Raw genomic sequence first — 21,908 nt, forward strand, 5'->3', positions numbered from 1 at the left:
ATCAAAGACCACGGCCTTCAGTATGGATTGCACCTCAACAAAGAAAACGAAAATCCGCACAACTGAACCAATGAGCAACATCATGATAAACGGAGAAAAGATTGAAGTTGTCAAGAATTTCATTTTACTTGGATCCACAATCAGTGGCCATGGAAACAGCTGTCAGGAAATCAAATGACATAGTGCTTTGGGCAAATCTGCTGCAAAAGACCTCTTTAAGGTGTTCAGAAGCAAAGATGTCACTTTGAGGACTAAGGTGCCCCTGACCTACGCTGTGGTGTTTTCAGTCTCCTCATATGCATGTGAAAGCTGGACGATGAATAATAAGGAAGACTGAAGAATTGATGCCTTTGAATTTTGGTGTTGAGGAAGAATATTGAATATGCCATGGACTGCCAGAAGAACGAACAAATCTGTCTTGGAAGAAGTACAGCCAGAATGCGCATTAAAAGCAAGAATGGCGAGACTTTGTCTCACATATTTCGAACTTGTTATCAGGAGGGATCAGTCCCTGGAGAGGGTCATCGTGCTTGGTAAAGTAGAGGGTCAGCAGAAAAGAGGAGGACCCACTATGAGATGGATAAGCACAGTGGCTGCAACGGTGAGCTCAAGCATAACAAGGGTTGTGAGGATGGTGCAGGATGGGTAGTGTTTCTTTCTGTTGTACAACAAACAACAGTCTCACATACAGTTACTGAAAGTCTCACAACCTGTAGGTTGTTTGTCACTTTGTTGATAGTCTTTTGATGTTTAAAAGCATTTAATTTTTGTTAGGCCCCATCTATCTGTTTTGTCTTGTGCTGCTCCATCCAGCTTTTGTTATCATACCTGATAATCTACTGTTAAACACTAAGTCCCACAGCCTTATCCCTACATTTACTCTTAGAATTTTATGGTCTTAGTTTTCACATTTAGGTCTTTGGTTCATTTGGAATTGGTTTCTGTGTATAGTGTGAAGCATGAATCCTGATTCATTCTTTTAAATGTGGAAATCCAGTTTTCCCAGCACTGTTCGTTGAAGAGCCCCTTCCTTCCCCAGTTGGATGGACTTGGCCCACTCGTCAAAAATCAGCTGACGATGGATGTATGGATTTATTTCTGGACTTTGAGTTCTGTTCCATTGGTCTGTATGTGTATTATTATATCAGTACCAAGCTGTTTTAATTACTGTCACTTTGTAGTATGTTTTTAAATCAGGAAATGTGAGCCCTCCTATTTTATTGTTCTCATACAGGATTATTTTAGCTATTCAAGATCCTTTGCCCTTCCATATAAATTTGAGGATTGGCTTTTCCGTTTGTGCAGAGAAGGCTGGAATTTTGATGGGGTTTGCGTTGAGTTTATAGATCGCTTTGGGTGGTGTTGACATCTTAACTATATTAATCCTTCCAATTCATGAACATGCAACGCCCTTCCATTTATTTAGGTCTGCTTCAATTTGTTATGGAAATGTTTTATAGTTTCTAGTGTACAGATCTTTCACATTCTTGGTTAAATTTATTCCTTGGCGCTTTATTCTTTTAGATAACTATTGTAAATGATAATGTTTTCTTAATTTCCTTTTTAGCTTATTCATTGCTGATGTATAGAAACCTGACTGACTTTTATGTGTTGACTTTGTACCCTGCCACTTTGCTGAATTCATTCATTGGTTTTAATAGCTTTCTTGTAGAACCTTTGGGGTTTTCTTGTGTCCTTTGCCCAATTTTTTAATTGGGTTGTTGGTCATTTTCTCGTTAAGTTGTAAAAGCTTTATGTTTTAGATATTAGGCCCTTATCTGATACATGGTCCCTGAAGATGTTCTCCCAGTCTGTAAGTTGTCTCTTCCCTTTGTTGATAAAGTCATTTGATGTACAAAAGTGTTTAATTTTTGAGGTCCTTTGACTGTGGTTTTTATTTTATTTTATTTTTATTAACTTTTATTGAGCTTCAAGTGAACGTTTACAAATCAAGTCAGTCTGTCACATATAAGTTTATATACATCTTACTCCGTACTCCCACTTGCTCTCCCCCTAATGAGTCAGCCCTTCCAGTCTCTCCTTTCGTGACAATTTTGCCAGCTTCCAACTCTCTCTATCCTCCCATCCCCCCTCCAGACAGGAGATGCCAACACAGTCTCAAGTGTCCACCTGATATAATTAGCTCACTCTTCATCAGCATCTCTCTCCTACTCACTGTCCAGTCCCTTTCATGTCTGATGAGTTGTCTTTGGGGATGGTTCCTGTCCTGGGCCAACAGAAGGTTTGGGGACCATGACCGCCGGGATTCCTCTAGTCACAGTCAGACCATTAAGTCTGGTCTTTTTATGAGAATTTGGGGTCTGCATCTCACTGATCTCCTGCTCCCTCAGGGGTTCTCTGTTGTGCTCCCTGTCAGGGCAGTCATCGATTGTGGCCGGGCACCAACTAGTTCTTCTGGTCTCAGGATGATGTAGGTCTCTGGTTCATGTGGCCCTTTCTGTCTCTTGGGCTCTTAGTTGTCGTGTGACCTTGGTGTTCTTCATTCTCCTTTGCTCCAGGTGGGTCGAGACCAATTGATGCCTCTTAGATGGCCGCTTGTTAGCATTTAAGACCCCAGACGCCACATTTCTAAGTGGGATGCAGAATGTTTTCATAATAGAATTATTTTGCCAATTGACTTAGAAGTCCCCTTAAACCATGGTCCCCAAACCCCCACCCTTGCTCCGCTGACCTTTGAAGCATTCATTTTATCCCGGAAACTTCTTTGCTTTTGGTCCAGTCCAATTGAGCTGACATTCCATGTATTGAGTGTTGTCCTTCCCTTCACCTAAAGCAGTTCTTATCTACTAATTAATCAATAAAAACCCTCTCCCTCCCTCCCTCCCTCCCCCCCGTAACCACAAAAGTATGCATTCTTCTCAGTTTATACTATTTCTCAAGATCTTATAATAGTATTTTTTTTATAATAGTGGTCTTATACAATATTTGTCCTTTTGCCTCTGATTAATTTCGCTCAGCATAATGCCTTCCAGGTTCCTCCATCTTATGAAATGTTTCACAGATTCGTCACTGTTCTTTATCGATGCGTAGTATTCCATTGTGTGAATATACCACAATTTATTTACCCATTCATCCATTGGTGGACACCTTGGTTGCGTCCAGGTTTTTGCTATTGTAAACAGAGCTGCAATAAACATGGGTGTGCATATGTCTGTTTGGTTTTTATTTTATTTTTGGTGTAAGTTTACGCAGCAGCTCATATACCCATTCAGCAATTTCCGCGTGTGCAGTTCAGTGACATCGGTTGCGACGATTTCCACGTGTGCAGTTCAGTGACATCGGTTGCGACGATTTCCACGTGTGCAGTTCAGTGACACTGGTTGCGACGATTTCCACGTGTGCAGTTCAGTGACACCGGTTGTGACGATTTCCACGTGTGCAGTTCAGTGACACCGGTTGCGACGATTTCCACGTGTGCAGTTCAGTGACACCGGTTGTGACGATTTCCACGTGTGCAGTTCAGTGACACCGGTTGTGACGATTTCCACGTGTGCAGTTCAGTGACACTGGTTACGACGATTTCTGCGTGTGCAGTTCAGTGACACCGGTTGCAACAATTTCCGCATGTGCAGCTCAGTGACACCGGTTGCAACAATTTCCGCATGTGCAGCTCAGTGACACTGGTTGCAACAATTTCCGCATGTGCAGCTCAGTGACACCGGTTGCAACAATTTCTACATGTGCAGTTCAGTGACACTAGTTAAAAATTTCTACATGTGCGGTTCAGTGACACTGGTTACATTCTTCACATTGTGTCACCATTCTTGCTCTCTGTAACCAAATTGTTTTACCACCATTCACCTAAAAAAAAATTTTGTTGATGTCAAGTTGATGCAAACTGATAGCGACCCCATGTGACAGAGTAGAACTGCCCCGTGGGGTTTCCAAGGCTACAATTTTACAGAAGCAGACTGCCACATCTTTCTCCCTCGGAGTGGCTGGTGGGTTCAACTGCCGACATTTCGGTTAGCAGCTGAGTGCTTAACCAGTGCACCACCAGGGCCACTTCAACTTGTATTTACTCCTACTCCTCTGTGCTTTAGAGTTATTAATTTGATCTCGTACGGATAATTCTTTAATAGGCTGCAGTGCTCAGTGTGAACACTTTTTTACTAATTTAAGTAAACTTTAGTTTACAGATGACTTCAGGGGGTAGATTTGGTTGAGAGTTTGAAGATTTTCTCAGGGCAGTATATTTGGCTGTTCCTTCAGTCTCAGTGGGTTCAGTAATGGAAATTTGAAAATCTGTCCCCCTTCCCCCCCCCCATTGATCAGGGTACAGGTATTGAGTCCTTGATCAAAACATTCAGTAATGGTAGCTGGATGCCATCCAGTTCTTTTGGTCCCATGGCAAAGGAGGCAGTAGTACATAGAGGCATTAGACCTGTGGCGTGGTCCAGTTCCTCCTCCGATTCCTGGGTCTCCTTCTTCCTCTGCTGCTCCAGGCAAATAGGGGCCAATTGTTATATCCTGGATGGCCACTGGGCAACCTTTTAAGAGCCCAGGCATTACTCACTGAGATTGGGGATAGAAAAGAAACTTTGAAAACGATTTCAGGCCAGTTGACTAGACAGTCCCAGGAAGCCATGGCCCTAAAGCTTTGCACTAATCCCATGAGGTGTTTGGTTGCACCTAAGTGACATCAGCAAGTGTGCCTTCCTTTTTTTTGGTTGCTGCTGCTGTGGTAGAGTTATATGTAAATACAACATTTGCCATTTTGCCCTTTTTCTGGTGTACAGCTTAGTGATAGCAGCTATTAACATCAATCAGGTGGTGTAACCACTACCCTCGGACATAAACACAGTACCTCTCAGAATGATCCCCTCTCCCTCTCCCTCCTGCCCCAGGTAACCACTAATAACCATTGTTCTTTCTCTGCTTGTGTTTGGACACCTCCTTTGTGGATATGCGCATGTCTTGCCCTAGTCTTGTGTCTTTTAAGCAATCAGTGTTCTAAATTCAGCGTGGTTAATTCCTCAGTATCTTTTGCTCCGTATTGCCTTTTACTCTGTAGAGTTCCCCACCCTCCCTGGCCAGGTGCACACATGGGGGGCCACGCTCCCCTTTCCAGCAGGAAGGGGTTCCCCTGGGGCTGCTCTGCTGCTCCTCCTCCTGTCCTGACCCCGTCCTGACACCCTGTCCTGACACCCTGTCCTGACCTGCTGTGTTTCCAGGATTGCTTAGCTCTGTGGATCCAAGGAGCACTGGTGGCCTAGTGGTTAAGAGCCCGGCTCCTAACCAGAAGGTCAGTAGTTTGAATCTTCCAGCTGCTCCTTGGGAACCCAGTGGGGCAGTTCTGCTCTCTCCAGTAGGTTTGCTGTGAGGCAGAAAGGACTGGATGGCAAAGATTTTTTTTATTTTTTATGGAGCTTTGGTGGTGTAGTGGTTACTTAGCATTTCCTTATTTACAAGGTATTTTCGGCTTTTACCCAGAGCAATGCTGAAGTGCATTCTTCTAGTTTATTTGCCTGAACTGTTGTTTTCTAGCATTGTTTTGTGGTGGGGGCTGTGGTCAGGTGAGGCCCACTCTTCGACGTTTGCTGGGATATCGAGGCCTAGCCGATTGTCAGTGTGTGAAATGGTCTACTTCTGGTTCCGAGGTTCTGTGTGAGCCCTCTGGGTAAAGCTTACACCTCACACTCACGGTTCCTGTATCCTTGGTTGGTTTTCTGAGTGGCGGGTTTCATGGGAGTTGTAGGTTAAATGGCTCTCGTAGTTCTATGAGCCTTTGGTTTTGATATTTTCAAGGTCTTTGTTAGGTGGCGATACAAACTTGGCTTTGGTGGATTCCTTCAATCTTTGGGCAGTAGCCTCAACCCCGTAAGGATATTGTCTCCCCGCTGCTGGCTTCAGCTGACCTGCCCCAGTCCTCACTGTATTGGCAAGTACCGCGGGTCCCCTTCTGCTTCCAGCTTTGGTGCAGACTTTTAAAACCGGATTTTATTTTTAAAGCTAATCTGACGGCGTCTTCTAACAAAGGAGTTCAGTGCGTTAACTTATATTCGATTGCTGATATATTTGGATTTATTTCTGTGATTTTTTGAAAAATTTTTATGTATTGATTCCACTTTTTTGGCAGGACTCACTTTTCCTCCCCCTTATGTGGAAGTTACCTCTCCTTTTTAATACTTTCAGTGGTTTCTGTGTTAACATGTGCGGGTAACAAAATCTGAATGTCTTTCGCCTCCTTGGGAAATACGAGGAACAGGTAGATGGTGGTCAGACTTTGGTAGCCACCCTCATTTCTGGTGGTCTTTTCACCAGTGTTTGCTCTAACTTGTCCTTTAATTCTCCCCTCCCCCTTGGGATGTGAGGGTTCCTTCAGCTGCTGGTCACGGTGACGGGCATCCTTACCCATCGCTGCTCCCCGTTACACCACCTCTGCCATCCTCGGGTCCATTTCTGTGTTTCTAAAATGTATGCTTTTTTTTTGCCTCTCTTATTTGGAGTCTCCTGGTTTGAAGCTTTCCATTTTTGTTTTTCTGCGGAACGCCTGTCTTCCTAACTCTGGGGTCAGCATGAGGACAGGTGTTGTGGCCCAGCAGTGAGCTGCTAGTCCATGCGCTCTGCCAGCCCCATGTTCACCAAACTCTGGTGTTCACACACAAAAAAATGACCCCCCAAAATAATTTGAAAAACAGTGCAGAGCCTCCTGTGTTTTTGAGTTGAAATCTAACACTTTTCTTCCCAAGTTTAAATAGCTGAAGGGTATAATTTCTGGCATCTTGGAAGTGCGCATGCTTTAAAATAAAAGACACGTCACTCATCTGGTGGCTTAGCAGCATCCTGCACAGAGCACACCTTCACCGAGGTTGTTTCTCCACAGACTTCCCACTGCCTGGGCCCTAGACTCGGGTCCGACTCTGGCTTGCTCTGTGCTCTCAGGCTTCTCTGCAGCTCAGCGTTTCTGTTAATTAGGACGGAAAACATGCCTTCATTCTCACTGGGCTGTCAGTATTGAGGCTTTCTTCCCAGTTGGGTTATTGTTACAATAACCAGCTTGTGCTCCGTCCAGACAGAGGTGCAGTTTGAAAATTCTTAACTGTAAGTGACATTTTATTGGAAATGTGTCTCGTAACAGGGGCTTTAAAAACAGTGAGTGAGCATTTCCATGGACAGGCGTTACTCACTGTTAGAACGGGGCAAGTTAACGTTTCCATGGACGAGTGTTACTGCTAGGAGGATGCACCCTGATTATCTCCCTGGTTTTGTCTTTGGTGCTCTGCAGTTTCATGGGTGTGGATTCTTTTCACTTAGTCCCTTGGCTGCCTTGTGCTTTTTTTAAAAATAAAATTGTTTTCAGTGAAAGTTTACCTAGCAAATTCGGTTTCCATTTAGCAATTTCTGCACAAATCATTCAGTGACATTGGTTACATTTTTCACAATGTGTCAACATTCTCATTATTTCTATTCTGGTTGTTCCATTTCCAGTAATCTAGTTTTCCTGCCCCTTTACCTTTTTTTTTTTTACCTTTTCATATTTGCTTTATAGTAAGTATCGACCATTTGGTCTCATATAGATGATCTTTTAAAGGACCACGGTACTCACAGGTGATATTCTTTATTTTATGAGCCAGTCTCTTGTTTCGCTGAAAGGTGACCTCTGGGAATAGTTTCATTTCAGGGTTTCAAGGGTAGTAGCTCAGGGCAATAGTTTCGGGAGTTCCCCAGTCTTGGCCAGTCCAGTAAGTCTGGACATTTTAAGAATTGAGTTCTGTTCTACGTTTTTCTTCCATTCTTTCAGGATCCATCTATTGGGTTCCTAATCACAATGGTCGGTAGTGGTAGCTGGGCACCTCCTAGTTCTTCTGGTCTCAGGATGGATGAGGCCGTGGTTCGTGTAGACCGTTAGGCCTATAGACTAGTTTCTTCTCTGAGTCTTTGGTTTCTTTTTTTTTCCCTTCTGCTTCAGATGAATAGAGATCAATACTTGTATCTAAGGTGGCTGTTGCCAACCTTTTAACACCCAAGATACTGCTCACCTCTTTCGGGTGTAGGAACATACACTTTATGAACTTTATTATGCCATTTAATTGTCCCAGGAGGCTATGGCCCTAAGCTTTGAAACCCAGTAAACCAGTCCTGCCAGGTGTTTGGTTATGTCTAAGAAGTATTTGTGCCCCCTGTGTGCTTTATTATAATATGTATGAATATATATGTACACGAGTACATGTGTGCACATACGCATATAGATACCTCTGTGCACGTAGTGTACCCACGTATTCATACTTATACACACGTGTGCATGCTTACATACATGTGTAACCACACATATATTTTGGTTGTTGTTGCTCTCCTTGTGCTTCTTGAAAGTAGCCTCCCGACATCCCCACAGTCACAGCGGGACAGTGTCACACAGGGACAGGTGGACAGTGGACTCCTGCTCTTCATGGCTCTCAGGACTGGGCGGCCTGTCAGGCCGGGTGCCTGTGTGGATGGGGTTGCCTCGTACAGAGGGCTCTGATGCTGCAGTTTCTCTCAAGTGTGGGGTGCCAGGCCTGCAGTCCTTTGTGGTGAGGTTGACTGCGTTGTAGGCTGTCCTCTGCTGCAGGAAGGCTCGGTGTGAGGAGGTGGTGGACATGGGCTGCTTGGCCTGTCAGACGGTAACATGACAACGACGGCGGCCTGCAGAGCCTTGGGAGGAAGCTGTTTATTAGCGTGAAATAGCTAAGTAGCCGCATGGCCATGTGCACAGCAACATGCCTCCCACTCACCCCTGGGGGCCCCCAGGCTCGCCTAGGCCCAAGGGCTCCCTGCCCTACCCTCCTCAGCTGCTTGGTGCTGTGTCTTCAGGAGAGGGAGCCTGGGTCCCCTCAGCACCCAGCAGGGTTCTGGCAGGTTGGTGGGGGGGGCGGGGGGCTGGATCAGTGGCTGTAGCAAGAAGTGGCCACTGGGGCAGCCCCATGTTGAGGGGAAGGCTGGTCATGAGCCCCTTGGCATGGGCTTCCTTGGGAATCACCAGGGGTTGGGGGTGTTAGTCATACTTGCCATCAAGTGAACTGACAGGCATTGACTGTTCTCTTAGTTGTGCCACGGATCACCAGTTTTAAAACACAAACTTAATGTTAGAGTAGTTTCAGACTCACAGGAAAGTGGTGGAGGGTACAGGGAGTCCCTCCTGCCGCCCAGCGTCCGTCGGTGACCCCATGTGCACCCTGGTGCTTGTCACACCACCTGCTGTTGCTGTCATGAAGTGCCACGCTGTTGGGATTTCACTGGCTTTTACCTCAGTCCTGTCCCAGGGTCCTGCCAGGATGCCACGTCACATTAGTCATCATGCCTTCTTAGGCTCCCCTGGGCTGCGACAAGTCCCCAGACTTTCCCTGCTTTTGATGATCAGACCATGTGGAGGAGTGTTGCTCAGGGGTTTTTTAGTATGTCTGTCCTACAATAGGTATTTTGGGATTCGGTATGTTTTTCTCATGGTCAGGCCATCAGTTTTGGGAAGGAGGACCATAGAGGTGGAATGCGCTTCTCATAACATCACATCAAGGGTGCCTGCCCTGAACATGACTCATCACCATGAGGCTCACTTTGATCACCTGGCTGAGGTATGTTTGTCAGGTTCTCTGCTGTGAAGTCGCTCTTTACCCCCTCCCATTCTGTCCTCTTCGGAGGAACGTCACTGTGTGTAGCGCACACTTGGAGTGGGGATTCTCTACGTAAATCGTGTGGAATTTTCTACGGGAGGTATATATTTTCTCACTCACTTGTTAATTTCTTCAGGCATTTATGTGTGCCGGTGACTCATGGGTATTTATTTATACTTTGGATTCTAATCCAGTACCGTGTTACCTGTTTTATTGATCACATTGTTCCAGCTTTGGCCTTTGGGAGCTCCTTCAGTTGGCTTCTGAGCCCTTTGATGTGCCCCCCTGCCCCGTTTCTTTCTTGAGCCCTTACTTACATTGTGGTACTACGAGACACTCCAGACTCGTTGAGAATGTTCCCTGCCTCAGCCCTGGAGTCCACCACTTCTCCAAGGAACTTCTTTTATAGGAGAAGGGTCTTAGACACCCAGATCTGGGTTCTGGGGTGCTCATTGCTGCTGGGGTGTCATTGCTTCTAGGCACTCTCAGTGGCCAGAGCTGGAACACGTGTGTGCACAGTAGCCCGTGTATTCCTACATCTGTAGTTACTTGTTATAAAAATAGAACACATTTGCCAAGCCAGCATTTTTCAGGTGTACATTTTAGTGATATCAGTTAAATTAATCACGTTGTGTAACCATTACATAGTTGTTTCTTGAAATAGTTTCTTAAAAACTTGTATGAATTTTTTTATTGTGGTGAAATAAACACAATAAAGCACCGATTCACCAGTTTCTATGTGTATATAATTCAGTGATGCTGATTACATCCTTCAAGCTGTGCAGACATTCTCACTATCCGTTTTCAAATTATTTTGCCACCATCGAGATAAGCTTAATGTCCCCTAAGCGGAAACTCCCCCTCTCCCCCGCCCACCTCTGGTAACCACTAATATTTGTGTCCTAGTCTGGGTTCTTTAGAGGAGCAAAGCCAGAAAAACGTGTACGTGACCACAGAGAGAGATTTACGTGAGAGAGGTGGTTCACAAAGTTGTGGGGGCTGGGTGGCAGTCCGGGGACTTCTGCAGGCTTACGTCCCCGGAACCAGAAGTCAGGTGACAAGAGGGCGCGGGATTGAGAGCGAGCGAGCTTTAGCAGAACATCTGTTTATTTTCTGGAGGCAGTCCCCACCCCCGGGGAAATTCACCTTTCAAACTGCTTGGCTGCTCACATCAGATCACAAAGTGGAGGGCGATTACATTATGTTACATTATGGAAGCACATCCAGGCTAGTGTCTGCCAAACCACTGAGAATCACAGCCCAGTTTGGTTTCTGTGTATTTGTTTATTTCATATAACTGAGATCATGCAGTATTTTCCCTTTTGCAACTAATACCACAGACTACCAGAAGACTGAACAAATCTATGTTTTGGAAGAAGTACAGCCAGAATGCTCCTTAGAAGTGAGGATGGCGAGACTTTGTCTCAGGTACTTCAGACATATTATTGGGAGGGACTAGTCCCTGGAGAAGGACATCATGCTTGGTAAAGTAGAGGGTCAGTGAAAAAGTGGAAGACTGTCAGTGGGATGGATTCACACAGTGGCTACAACAATGGATTTAAGCACAAGGATTGTGAGGGTGGTGCAGGACCGAGCAGTGTTTCGTTCTGTTGCACATAGGATCGCTACGAGTAGTAACCGACTCAGTGGCACATAACAACAATTTTCGCTCAACGTGATGTTTTCCGAGTTCATCCATGTCGTAGCCTGTATAGGACTTCATTTCTCTTTATGGTTGGATAATCTCCCATAGTATGTGTCTTAGTCATCTAGTGCTGCTTTAATGGAAATACCACAAGTGGATGGCTTTAACAAAGAAAAATTCAATTTATTTCCTTACGGGAAAGTAGGCTAAAAGTCCAAATTCAGGGCGTCAGCTCCAGGGGAAGGCTTTCTCTCTTTGTCGTCTCTGGAGGAAGGTCATTGTCCTCAATCATCCCCTGGTCAAGGAGCTTATCAGGTGCAGGGACCCCCATGTCCAAAGGACGCGCTCTGCTCCTGGTGCTGCTTTCTTGGTAGTATGAGGTCCCCAACTCTCTGCTTGCTTCCCTTTCCCTTTATCTTTTGAGAGATAAAAGGTGGTGCAGGCCACACCCCAGGGAAACTCCAATCCCACCCTAATCCTCTCAACGTAAAATTACAATCACAAAGTGGAGGACAACCACACAATACTGGGAATCACACCCTAACCAAGCTGACACACACATTTTTTGGGGGACACAATTCAGTCCGTGACAGGATGTACGTACCATGTTTTGTTTGCCCATTCATCTGTTGATGGGACTTTTTAAATATTTAATTTACTCAGATTATTGTGCTTTCTAAAAATTGAGATAAAATTCACATCATGAAGTTAACCATTAACCATTTTTCAAAACTTTTTAATTAGATGAAGTTCACATGAGGTAAAATTAATCATCCTAAAGTGAACAGTTCAGTAGCGTTTAGTCCGTTCACCGCCTCTGTCTGGTTCCGAAGCTCTTTCATCATCCCAGAAGGAAGCCCCGTATCCACAGCGACTGACTCCCTGCTCCCATCTCCTCCAGCCCCTGGCAGCTGCCAGTCTGCTTCCTCTATGGCTTTGGCCACTCTGGGTACTTCACAGAAATGGAATCACACACTTCATGGCCTTTTGTGTCTGGCTTTCTCACTGAGCACCGTGTGTTCAGGGGTCATCCGTGTGGTAGCAGGCATCAGAACTTGGTCCCTTTTTGGGCAAAAAGTCTTTTAAAACCTGTGGAACACACACACGACTAATTTATGGGTTCCAGTTTTTGAAGATGAGGTGATTGAAGAGGAGTGAGAAATGTGGTGACCTCACTGCTCCTCGGAGGTGGTGGGGTCTTTGCCGCAGCCCCTGTGGTGTGCTTCTGAACACACCGCGCACGAGCACAGGGAGGAGACTGAAGGTGCGGTGAGGATGCCAAACCCCACAGCCTGTGATTGTTTGCTCTTTCAAGGCTGTGCCTCTGGAGAAGGTGGTGGTTTAGTTTATGACATTGAGAACCTTGCCTTATAAGCATGTTGGAACCTCATCTGGTGGCTGAACGAGCCTCAGTGCATAAGTGATACGTGTGTCACTGTGTGACTCTCTTGAGCCGGACACTGCAGGGCTCGCGTGCTTTATGTGTAACGATGCTTTAGTTAACAGCGTACACAGAACACCAGAAAACCCCAGAACCTACAGCCCACGAGGCGCTCAGGGCGTGTGGCACCTGCTCTGCAGACAGAGGCGGGTCCGGCTCCCTGCTCATCCGAGTGGCAGCTGCAGGGGAGGTGCTGTGTGTTCCCCTGCCTCCTCCTGGGGCTGCACGTGGGCTTGTCCTTGTGGGTCTGGATCGGGTGGCCACTTTAGCATCAGGCATGGAGCTGCCGTAGGGTCTGTGCCTTAGTCAGCCACGGTCTCTGCAGCGCAGCTTGCCAGAAGGGGTGGCGCTGGATGTCATTGTGCACAGGGCTGTGGGTCTTGGAGCCCCACGGGCAGTGTCCATGCCCAGGCGCAGTGACAGGGACACATCTGCAGAGCTCGTCCTGGGGCTGCTGCGCGTGGTCAGTGGTGCCTGGAGGGGCTGAGGCTGTCGTGTCAGACGTGGCAGGTGTGGATGTTGCAGAGGTGGCCGCCCCACTGGACGGCTTGGCTGCCGATTAGCTTGTAAAACCTGTGATTTGCTTTCTTTTGAAGTTTTTGTCTGAAATTCCTTAGTTTCTGACCTGAAGTCTTGCGTTTAAGCACACTCTGAGGAGAAGGCCTTGTATTTTGTGTTCTGCTGAACTTCTGGTCTCCTCGTGGTAGAGGCGTCTCTCTGGGCGGCCTCGTGAGGCCAGCTGGCGAGCCACTTCTGGTTCAGCAGCAGCATGGTGACGGGGCTGGACGCCCCCGGCCAGCCTCAAGGGTGTGCAGCCTCAGGGCCTCAGGTTGCTGCCTTCCCTCCTGTGAGGATTTTCACCTCTTGGCACTGTAGTCCCAGGAGGCGGCGATGCCGTTTTCATGAGCAGAAGCTGATGTACTGCCAACCCTGGCCCACAGCTCTTACTCCCAGGGTGACTGGGGGGTTGGCACCCCTTGGCCCTTCCTCCCCCCCAAGGCAGTGAGCAGTGACGCCAGGAATGCTTCCACGTGACAGCAGCCAGGCTTCCCAGACGCTGGCTAGGTCGCCGTGTGCCTGTACACAGCACGTCGGAAAGGAAACCGGATGAAACTTTGCTCAGCCTCGTGTCCCGTTTGGGGGCTTAACTGATTAGCTTCAGCGAGCTAAGAGTGGCTGCGACCTCCGTCCCGTTTGAGACTGTGACCAGGGACCTGGGGCCACGGAGATTACGCATGTTGTTGCGAAGGAATGAAGATAAATTGTAAACATCGTGGCTGTATTGAGGGCAGCACTGCTGTCGCTGGTTTCCAGGATGGAACACTTGGGTGTGGTGCTTCAAAGCTAAACTGTGAGTTTCTCCGTGTTGTAGGTTAAATAAGATTGCGAATCAGGTGGCCATTCAGCGGAAGAAGCAGTTTGTCGAGCGAGCCCACAGCTACTGGCTGCTCAAGAGGCTGTCGAGGAACGGCGCGCCCTTGCTGCGGAGGCTACAGTCCAGCCTGCAGTCCCAGCGGAGCACACAGCAGGTACGCTCTCACACACCCGGTCCCTGCACCCCTCCTGCCTGTCCTGGTGCGTGGTTGCCCGTGGGTGGCCATTGACCTAGGCTGCTGAGTGCTGGCCCCGGCCCCAGTGGACACCCTCAGACCCCCACTGGGCGGTCCTGGTCTTGGCCTGCATGTCCTGGCTGTCAGGCTGTGGGGCAGTCTCCCTTTGGGTCTGCTGGCGACTCTGCAGTTTCGGTCACTCTGCAAACATCAGGGGCCTCGAGTGGAGGATGCTGGGGATGCTGATGTGCCGCCTGCAGTGGTGTTGGCGGATTGTGGGGGTGTCGGGGGGGCACGGTGACCGTGATGGGCCCAAGTGTGGGGGGCTGGGTGGTGGGTCGGTGGAACAGTGGGAGCCAGGCCGGTCAGTGTAGCTCTGTGTGCTGGCTGGGGGTGGCGGGGTCTGGAGGAGGACACGGAGAGCAGGAGTGGGGAGAGGACTGCGCCCGGGGCATAGGCGGTTGTGGGAGGCCCCAGGCATCCTGCATGGAGTCGGCTGGATGCTGAGCCAGGCTGCCTGACTGCTCACCACCCCTGCACTATGCTGGGTAGAGACATGCTTTCCGTGCATGTTACATGGTTCTCCCCCCTTGGGGCAGGGGGTTCAGCCAGTGGGTGTTAGGAGGGAGGCGAGTTTGCACTCGGTGACCTGGGACCCTGCTATGTGCTGGGCCGCGTGGAGGTGCTCATGCCGCTGCAGCTGTCGTGTGGGTTTCACAGTGAAGCTGTGAAGGGTGCAGACAGGCAGGTGTGGAGTCTCAGGAGAGAGTTAGAGCCATGGAGCCGGAGAGGTTTGCATGCATCAGATGCCCTGAGATGTCTCCTGTGGTGAGGTTGACGTGCCGTGGCAGGTGGGGCAGCGGTGTTTTCTCACACCAGCCTCTCCACCTTGCACGCCTACTGCCCCCATCAGGGAGCAGCTCCCCCACCCTGCAGGGACCATATATGCTACCGTGTTGGTTTGATGGGACTGGTCAGCCGTTTATAAACCATGTGCAGCACAGGCAGGCCTTCCTGGTGCTCACAACCATCTTTCGCATTAGTCACCTGGTCCTTGTGCCCCCCCCGCCCAGTCCTTGTGCTTCTCCCTCTCGAGCACCCCCAGCCTCAGGTCACCCTGGTTCCCATCCCCCCGCCCCCGTGAGCACCCCCAGGCTCAGGTCACCCTGGTTCCTACCCCTCCCCGTGAGCACCCCCAGCCTCAGGTCGCCCTGGTCCTTGCCCCCCCCCCACGAGCGCCCCCAGCCTCAGGTTGCCCTGGTCCTCCTCCCCAACCCATGGGCATCCCCAGCCTCAGGTCACCCTGTTTCCCCCCGTGAGCACTCCTAGGCTCAGGTCACCCTGGTTCCCACCTCCCCCCCACCATGAGCACCCCCACCTAGCCTCAGGTCACCCTGATCTCCCCGCCTGCAGCATCCCCAGCCTCATGTCACCCTGGTCGCCATCCCTGTGAGTGCCCCAGCCTCAGGTCACCCTGGCCGCCCCCCCATCCGTGAGCACCCCAGCCACAGGTGGGGCTCTTCTCAGAGGCACACCAGTTGGCGCCTATCACCTGCTTGTCGCTGCTGCTCTTCTGTGTCCCTGAGGAGAGCGCCAGCCCTCCACCTCCTTTGGGAGTACTGGATTCAGCAGCAGGAGTCCCAGGCCCCAGGACCCCCGCCCCCATTCCAGGGCTGGCGGGCTGGCTGCCCAGACGTGGCTGTCTGGGAGCCTGTAAAGAGATGGGGCACCCCTGTGTGTCCTGATTTTGGGGGCCCCTGGGAGTGTCTGTGCAGGCATGCCTGGAGTGGGCTTTCCAACCTGAACAGAGTGGGTGAGTTTGGCTCTTCCTGCCCTGTCCCAGAGCTTGTCTGTCCCCCAGGCGAGTGGGCGTGGCCAGGCTTTTCTCTTGGGGAGTGGCATTGGCGGCCTACTTTGCTTTGTCCCTGTGTGTGCCCTCTTCTGCAGTGGTCACCATTTCAGACCGAGGTCAGCATGGTTTCACATGTGGTCTAATTTTCTTTGGTTTTGACACTAGAAATGACTTCTACTCCATTCTACTTCCCGGAGTTTCCAGAGCTGGTTTTCCTAGGAAGGGCTATGGGAGAGCAGAGCGAGGGCACATGGATACTTTTAAGCAGATGAGGTGTGGAGGTGCAGGGTGGACCCCACGCTGGCCCTCGGGGACCTGAGTGGGCTCTGGTCCTGGCTGCGTTGCTGAGCATCACAGACAGGATGAAAGGGCTTGTCAGCAATTCCCAGCTCCCTCCACTTCACACGTACCTTTGGATCGATGTGTTCAGAAGTATCCACTTCAAACCAGTAGGCCGGGTGATTTTCACGTGTACTCTTGGGGGAATTTGGGCTTGTCAATCCACTTTTTATTTATTTGCTGACTTTGTTTATATGGATGATGTTTCTAATAACCCTGTATCTGTGGCAAGGAATTATAAATCATGCTAAAGGAAGGTCAGGGTCCGTGCTCTGGGGACCTGGAGGCTGGGCCTTCCTGGGGACTGTGCCCATGCTACACCTGGCTAGACCACCCTGCTGCCCCAGAGCCCTGCAGCCCACAGGCTCCCGCCTCGCTGCTCTGGAGCCCCTCAGCCTGCAGGCTTCCCACCTTGCTGTCTGTCCCCCTTGTGCTGCCCTGGAGCACCTCACCCCGCAGGCTCCCACCTTGCTGTCTGTCGCCCTGGTGCTGCCCTGGAGCACCTCACCCCGCAGGCTCCCACCTCGCTGTCTGTCCCCCTGGTGCTGCCCTGGAGCCCCTCAGCCCGCAGGCTCCCACCTCACTGTCTGTCCCCCTGGTGCTGCCCTGGAGCACCTCAGCCCGCAGGCTCCCACCTCGCTGTCTGTCCCCCTGGTGCTGCCCTGGAGCACCTCAGCCCGCAGGCTCCCACCTCGCTGTCTGTCCCCCTGGTGCTGCCCTGGAGCACCTTAGCCCGCAGGCTCCCACCTCGCTGTCTGTCCCCCTGGTGCTGCCCTGGAGCCCCTCAGCCCGCAGGCTCCCACCTCGCTGTCTGTCCCCCTGGTGCTGCCCTGGAGCCCCTCAGCCCGCAGGCTCCCACCTCGCTGTCTGTCCCCCTGGTGCTGCCCTGGAGCACCTCAGCCCGCAGGCTCCCACCTCGCTGTCTGTCCCCCTGGTGCTGCCCTGGAGCACCTTAGCCCGCAGGCTCCCACCTCGCTGTCTGTCCCCCTGGTGCTGCCCTGGAGCCCCTCAGCCCGCAGGCTCCCATCTCGCTGTCTGTCCCCCTGGTGCTGCCCTGGAGCACCTCACCCCGCAGGCTCCCACCTCGCTGTCTGTCCCCCTGGTGCTGCCCTGGAGCCCCTCAGCCCGCAGGCTCCCACCTTGCTGTCTGTCCCCCTGGTGCTGCCCTGGAGCCCCTCAGCCCGCAGGCTCCCACCTTGCTGTCTGTCCCCCTGGTGCTGCCCTGGAGCCCCTCAGCCCGCAGGCTCCCACCTTGCTGTCTGTCCCCCTGGTGCTGCCCTGGAGCCCCTCAGCCCGCAGGCTCCCACCTTGCTGTCTGTCCCCCTGGTGCTGCCCTGGAGCCCCTCAGCCCGCAGGTGCCTGCCTCGCTGCCCATCCCCCAGTGCTGCCCTGGTCAGTGACTTGGCCACGAGGCCTGCAGACCCTGCAGTGCTGTATGCACATCCTAGCATGTGGGCTTTGCACTGTGCCACCCTCACCATCAGGAGGGTCTTCTCATGATGGGTAGGGACTGTATGGGTGGGAAGCGCTGGGCACAGAGAGGGAGCCCACGCCCTCTGGGGGTGGGACACTGCTTGGGTGGGGTTCACAGTTTTAGCACCGTCTTGTTGGACAGGTGGTGTGCTGAGGGGTGGGGCAGTCCAGAAGAAGATCGGGGCCTGGAGGAGGGTGTTCTAGAAACTGATGACAAGTGGCTCACCTGGGGCAGGTAGGGGTGGGGGCGTGTGTGTGTACATGAGTGTGCATGCGTGTGTATGTGTATAGGAGTGTGCGTGCGCGTGCGTGTGTACGTGTGTAGGAGTGCGTGCGCGTGTACGTATGTGCGAGTGTGCGTGTGTGTACGTGTGTAGGAGTGTGCGTGCGCGTGCGTGTGTACGTGTGTAGGAGTGTGCGTAGGTGTGTAGGAGTGTGCGTGTGCGTATGTGTGTAGGAGTGTGCATGTATATGATTTGTATGTGTGTGCTGTGTGCATGTATGCATGCACGTGTTCACGCATATGAGTGCATGTGTGCTGTGGATGGTGTGTGCATTCATGTGTACTTATGTATGTGCATATGCGTGTGTTGTATGTGCTATGTATGTATTCATGAGTGCATGTGCATATGTGTGCATGTGTATGTGTGTGCGCACGTGTACATGTGTCTGCTATGAGTGCGTGTACGTGTTATTACTGGCAGGCTCGTGAGGGTATAGCTCCGTGTTTCAGGAAGGTCCTCCTGCAGCAGAGCTGACGGAGGAGGGCTGAGGGGGACAGCTCCTCCTTCACGTGCTTGTGTCCTTCTGTCCCCCAGAGACGTGCAGGTGCTTCGATCCTAACCGTGTAGTGTTGAAATGGGTGCGGGGTCCCAGACACGAGTGGGATGTAGAGATAGAGTCCACAGTGCTCGTAACGGACGTGTATCCAGGAGGCTGGTACGCAGAGCCACATCTCTGGCGCTGCGGGTCTCTGGAGCCGGTGCTCAGCGTGTGGCTGCAGAGGCGGCATCGGGACGGAACGGGAAGTGTTTGGGGCAGAGCTGCTGACACGAGGGGCCGGGCCAGTGCCAGCGTCCCCCCAGCTCCCGCTGTGGCACAGGTGGAGGTACAGATGTGCAAGGAGGACAGGTCGACAGAGGGGCTTGGTGTGGACGTGTTGTTGACTTTTGTGCATTCACCTCAGTGCTGGCATCTCAAGAGTGCCTGGAGGCTTTGGGGTGCCCAGGCCTCCAAGCAGGTGGGCATGGGTGAGGTGGGGCATGTCTAATTTACAGCTCATGGGGTGCAGGCCCCACGTCCCTGCTGTCCCAGCACTGACACTGTCACACTCTCGCTGTATCCCCCTCTCCGGTGGAGTTTCTTTGAGGCCACCTGCGGTCGGCAACTTGGTCGAGCTCTGGCCGGTCTCCAGATGCTGTGCGGCTGTCTTCTCCAGGGCGCGCTGCCTGGACCCTGTGTGCTGTCTGGTAGCCTGGCTCCCCCTGCCCACCAGGGTCTCGTCCAGGAGGGGCCTGAGTCCCATGCAGACCCCCGATGGAAGCTTCTGGTTGACTTTCTCAGAGAGAAAACGATGAAGAGATGAAAGCTGCGAAGGAGAAGCTCAAGTACTGGCAGCGGCTACGGCATGACCTGGAGCGGGCGCGCCTGCTCATCGAGCTCATGCGCAAGCGCGAGAAGCTGAAGCGCGAGCAGGTGAGCTTCCCCTCAGACGTGTCTGCCCCGGTGTCTGCCCCGCGTGAGCCTCGCAGCGCCTCCTGGGGAGGCTTGGTGACCGCCCGCCTTGCACGGGGTGGGGCCTGGGGGCAGGCGGGCGAGGTAGCAGGGTAGGGTCCCACATGTCAGGCCACCTGATCGGGGCATGTGGTGGGCGTGGTGCTGGGGCACAGGAGCCCAAGCCACGGTGTGCTGTGCCTCAGTTTCCTCAGGATTGGAGTGGGGTTAGTGCGTCTGCGCCCTGCAGGAGGCTGTACCTCCATATGGCCGAGACAAGTGTGTGCAGTGTTTAAATGATGCCCTCCTTGGCTGTGGCACGTGTAACAGTGCCAAGGGCTCGAGCTGCACATGGCTCTGATGCCCCTGGGCAGCTGCAGAGGTTGATGCCGCATGTGCCGTGCCCAGGTGAAGGTGGAGCAGAGGGCCATGGAGCTGCGGCTGACCCCGTTCACAGTGCTGCTGCGCTCGGTGCTGGACCAGCTACAGGAGAAGGACCCCGCGCGGATATTCGCGCAGCCCGTGAGTCTGAAGGAGGTGCGTGTGGTGCAGGCCCACGGGGCCCTTCCCGGGTGTGGGTCTGGGCAACTTGCTCCATAAGCTCGTAAACGTTCCACTAGATGGATGTACCCTTACCCGTAGGTACATTTCATTGCGAAGTTGTGGGAGTGAAGTAGGTAAAAGCTCCTACTCAGAAAAGACCTCTTAGCGGTTGGTGGGTGTCTGAGCAGACCAACCCCCAGCACCATGCTCAGTTAAGATCACGAGTCAAGGGGGCCCCCTGGGAGCAGCGCACCTGGTCTGAGTACTGCTGCTTGTGTGCCATGTGAATGTGTGCTGTGTACTGTGTGCATGTGTGTGCGTTGTGTACATGTGCTTGTGTGTACATGCATGATACGTGTGCATGCACATGGGTTGTTAATTATGATGGGCTCATTGGTTATGTAGAAGCAATAAGGTTCTTTTCCTGGTTTGTAAATTGTTATTTTTCTCTCTAAAACTAGGTGCCAGATTACTTGGATCACATCGCGCACCCCATGGACTTTGCCACAATGAGGAAACGGTTAGAAGCTCAAGGGTATAGAACCCTCACTGAGTTTGAGGAGGATTTTAATCTCATTGTAGATAACTGCATGAAGTACAATGCCAAGGACACCGTATTTTATAGAGCCGCAGTGAGGCTGCGCGATCAGGGAGGCGTGGTTCTGCGGCAGACGCGGCGCCACGTGGAGAGCGTTGGCTTCGAGGAGGCCACCGGGATGCACCTACCCGAGCGGCCCCCAGCGGTGCCCCCGCGGCCCTTCTCCTGGGAGGATGGTAAGCAGTGGGCTGAGGGAGGGCTGGACTTAGGCCAGTGGCTCCTGGGCCACTCCCACAGCCTGGACCTGGTGTCTATGCTGTCAGTTCTGTGTTGGCATCATTTGGTAGAACTAGAGTGCGAACCACACCTGTGACTCAAACCTTCCAGGTCACCTTCTTTAAGACGTGGGAAGGGGGAGGTAGTTCTAAAGGCACGTCTTGTTTTTTTATTTTTTAGTTTTTATTGTGCTTTAAGTGAAAGTTTACAAATCAAGTCAGTCTCTCATACAAAAATTTATATATATCTTGCTGTATACTCCTAGTTGTTCTGCCCCTAATGAGACAGCACACTCCTTCTCTCCACCCTGTATCCCCATGTTCATTCAGCCAGCTTCTGACCCCCTCTGCCCTCCCGTCTCCCCTCCAGGCAGGAGCTGCCCACATAGTCTGATGTGTCTCCTTGAACCAAGAAGCTCACTCCTCACCAGTATCATTTTCTATCCTATAGTCCAGTCCAATCCCTGTCTGAAGATTTGGCATTGGGAATGGTTCCTGTCTTGGGCTAACAGAAGGTCTGGGGACCAGGACCTCCGGGGTCCTTCTAGTTTCAGTCAGACCATTAAGTCTGGTCTTTTTAAGAGAATTTGAGGTCTGCATCCCACTGCTCTCCTGCTCCCTCAGGGGTTCTTTGTTGTGTTCCCTGTCAGGGCAGTTATCAGTTGTAGGCAGACACCATCTAGTTCATCTGGTCTCAGGCTGATGTCTGGTTTATGTGGCCCTTTCTGTCTCTTGGGTTATAATTACCTTGTGTCTTTGGTGTTCTTCATTTTCTTTTGCTCCAGGTGGGTTGAGACCAATTGATGCAATCTTAGATAGCTGCTTGCTAGTGTTTAAGACCCCAGATGCCACTCTCCACAGTGGGATGCAGAATGTTTTCTTAATAGATTTTATTATGCCAGTTGATCTAGACGTCCCTTGAAACCAT

The 21,908-nt window shown here is 51.3% G+C and overlaps 1 protein-coding gene across 6 annotated transcripts in view; it reads left to right on the forward strand.

The window, feature by feature from the left end:
* Positions 1 to 21,908, forward strand: part of BRD1 (bromodomain containing 1) — a 69,707-nt gene that overhangs the window by 19,340 nt on the left and 28,459 nt on the right. For all 6 annotated transcript variants that reach the window (XM_064283331.1, XM_064283332.1, XM_023542016.2 and 3 more), the window contains 4 exons: positions 14,070 to 14,226; positions 19,475 to 19,606; positions 20,033 to 20,161; positions 20,629 to 20,941. In XM_064283331.1, the coding sequence (XP_064139401.1) occupies positions 14,070 to 14,226; positions 19,475 to 19,606; positions 20,033 to 20,161; positions 20,629 to 20,941 (731 nt within the window). The remainder of the gene's footprint in view (positions 1 to 14,069; positions 14,227 to 19,474; positions 19,607 to 20,032; positions 20,162 to 20,628; positions 20,942 to 21,908) is intronic.

This window comes from Loxodonta africana, chromosome 4, assembly GCF_030014295.1.
Source record: "Loxodonta africana isolate mLoxAfr1 chromosome 4, mLoxAfr1.hap2, whole genome shotgun sequence".
Lineage (NCBI taxonomy): Eukaryota > Metazoa > Chordata > Mammalia > Proboscidea > Elephantidae > Loxodonta > Loxodonta africana.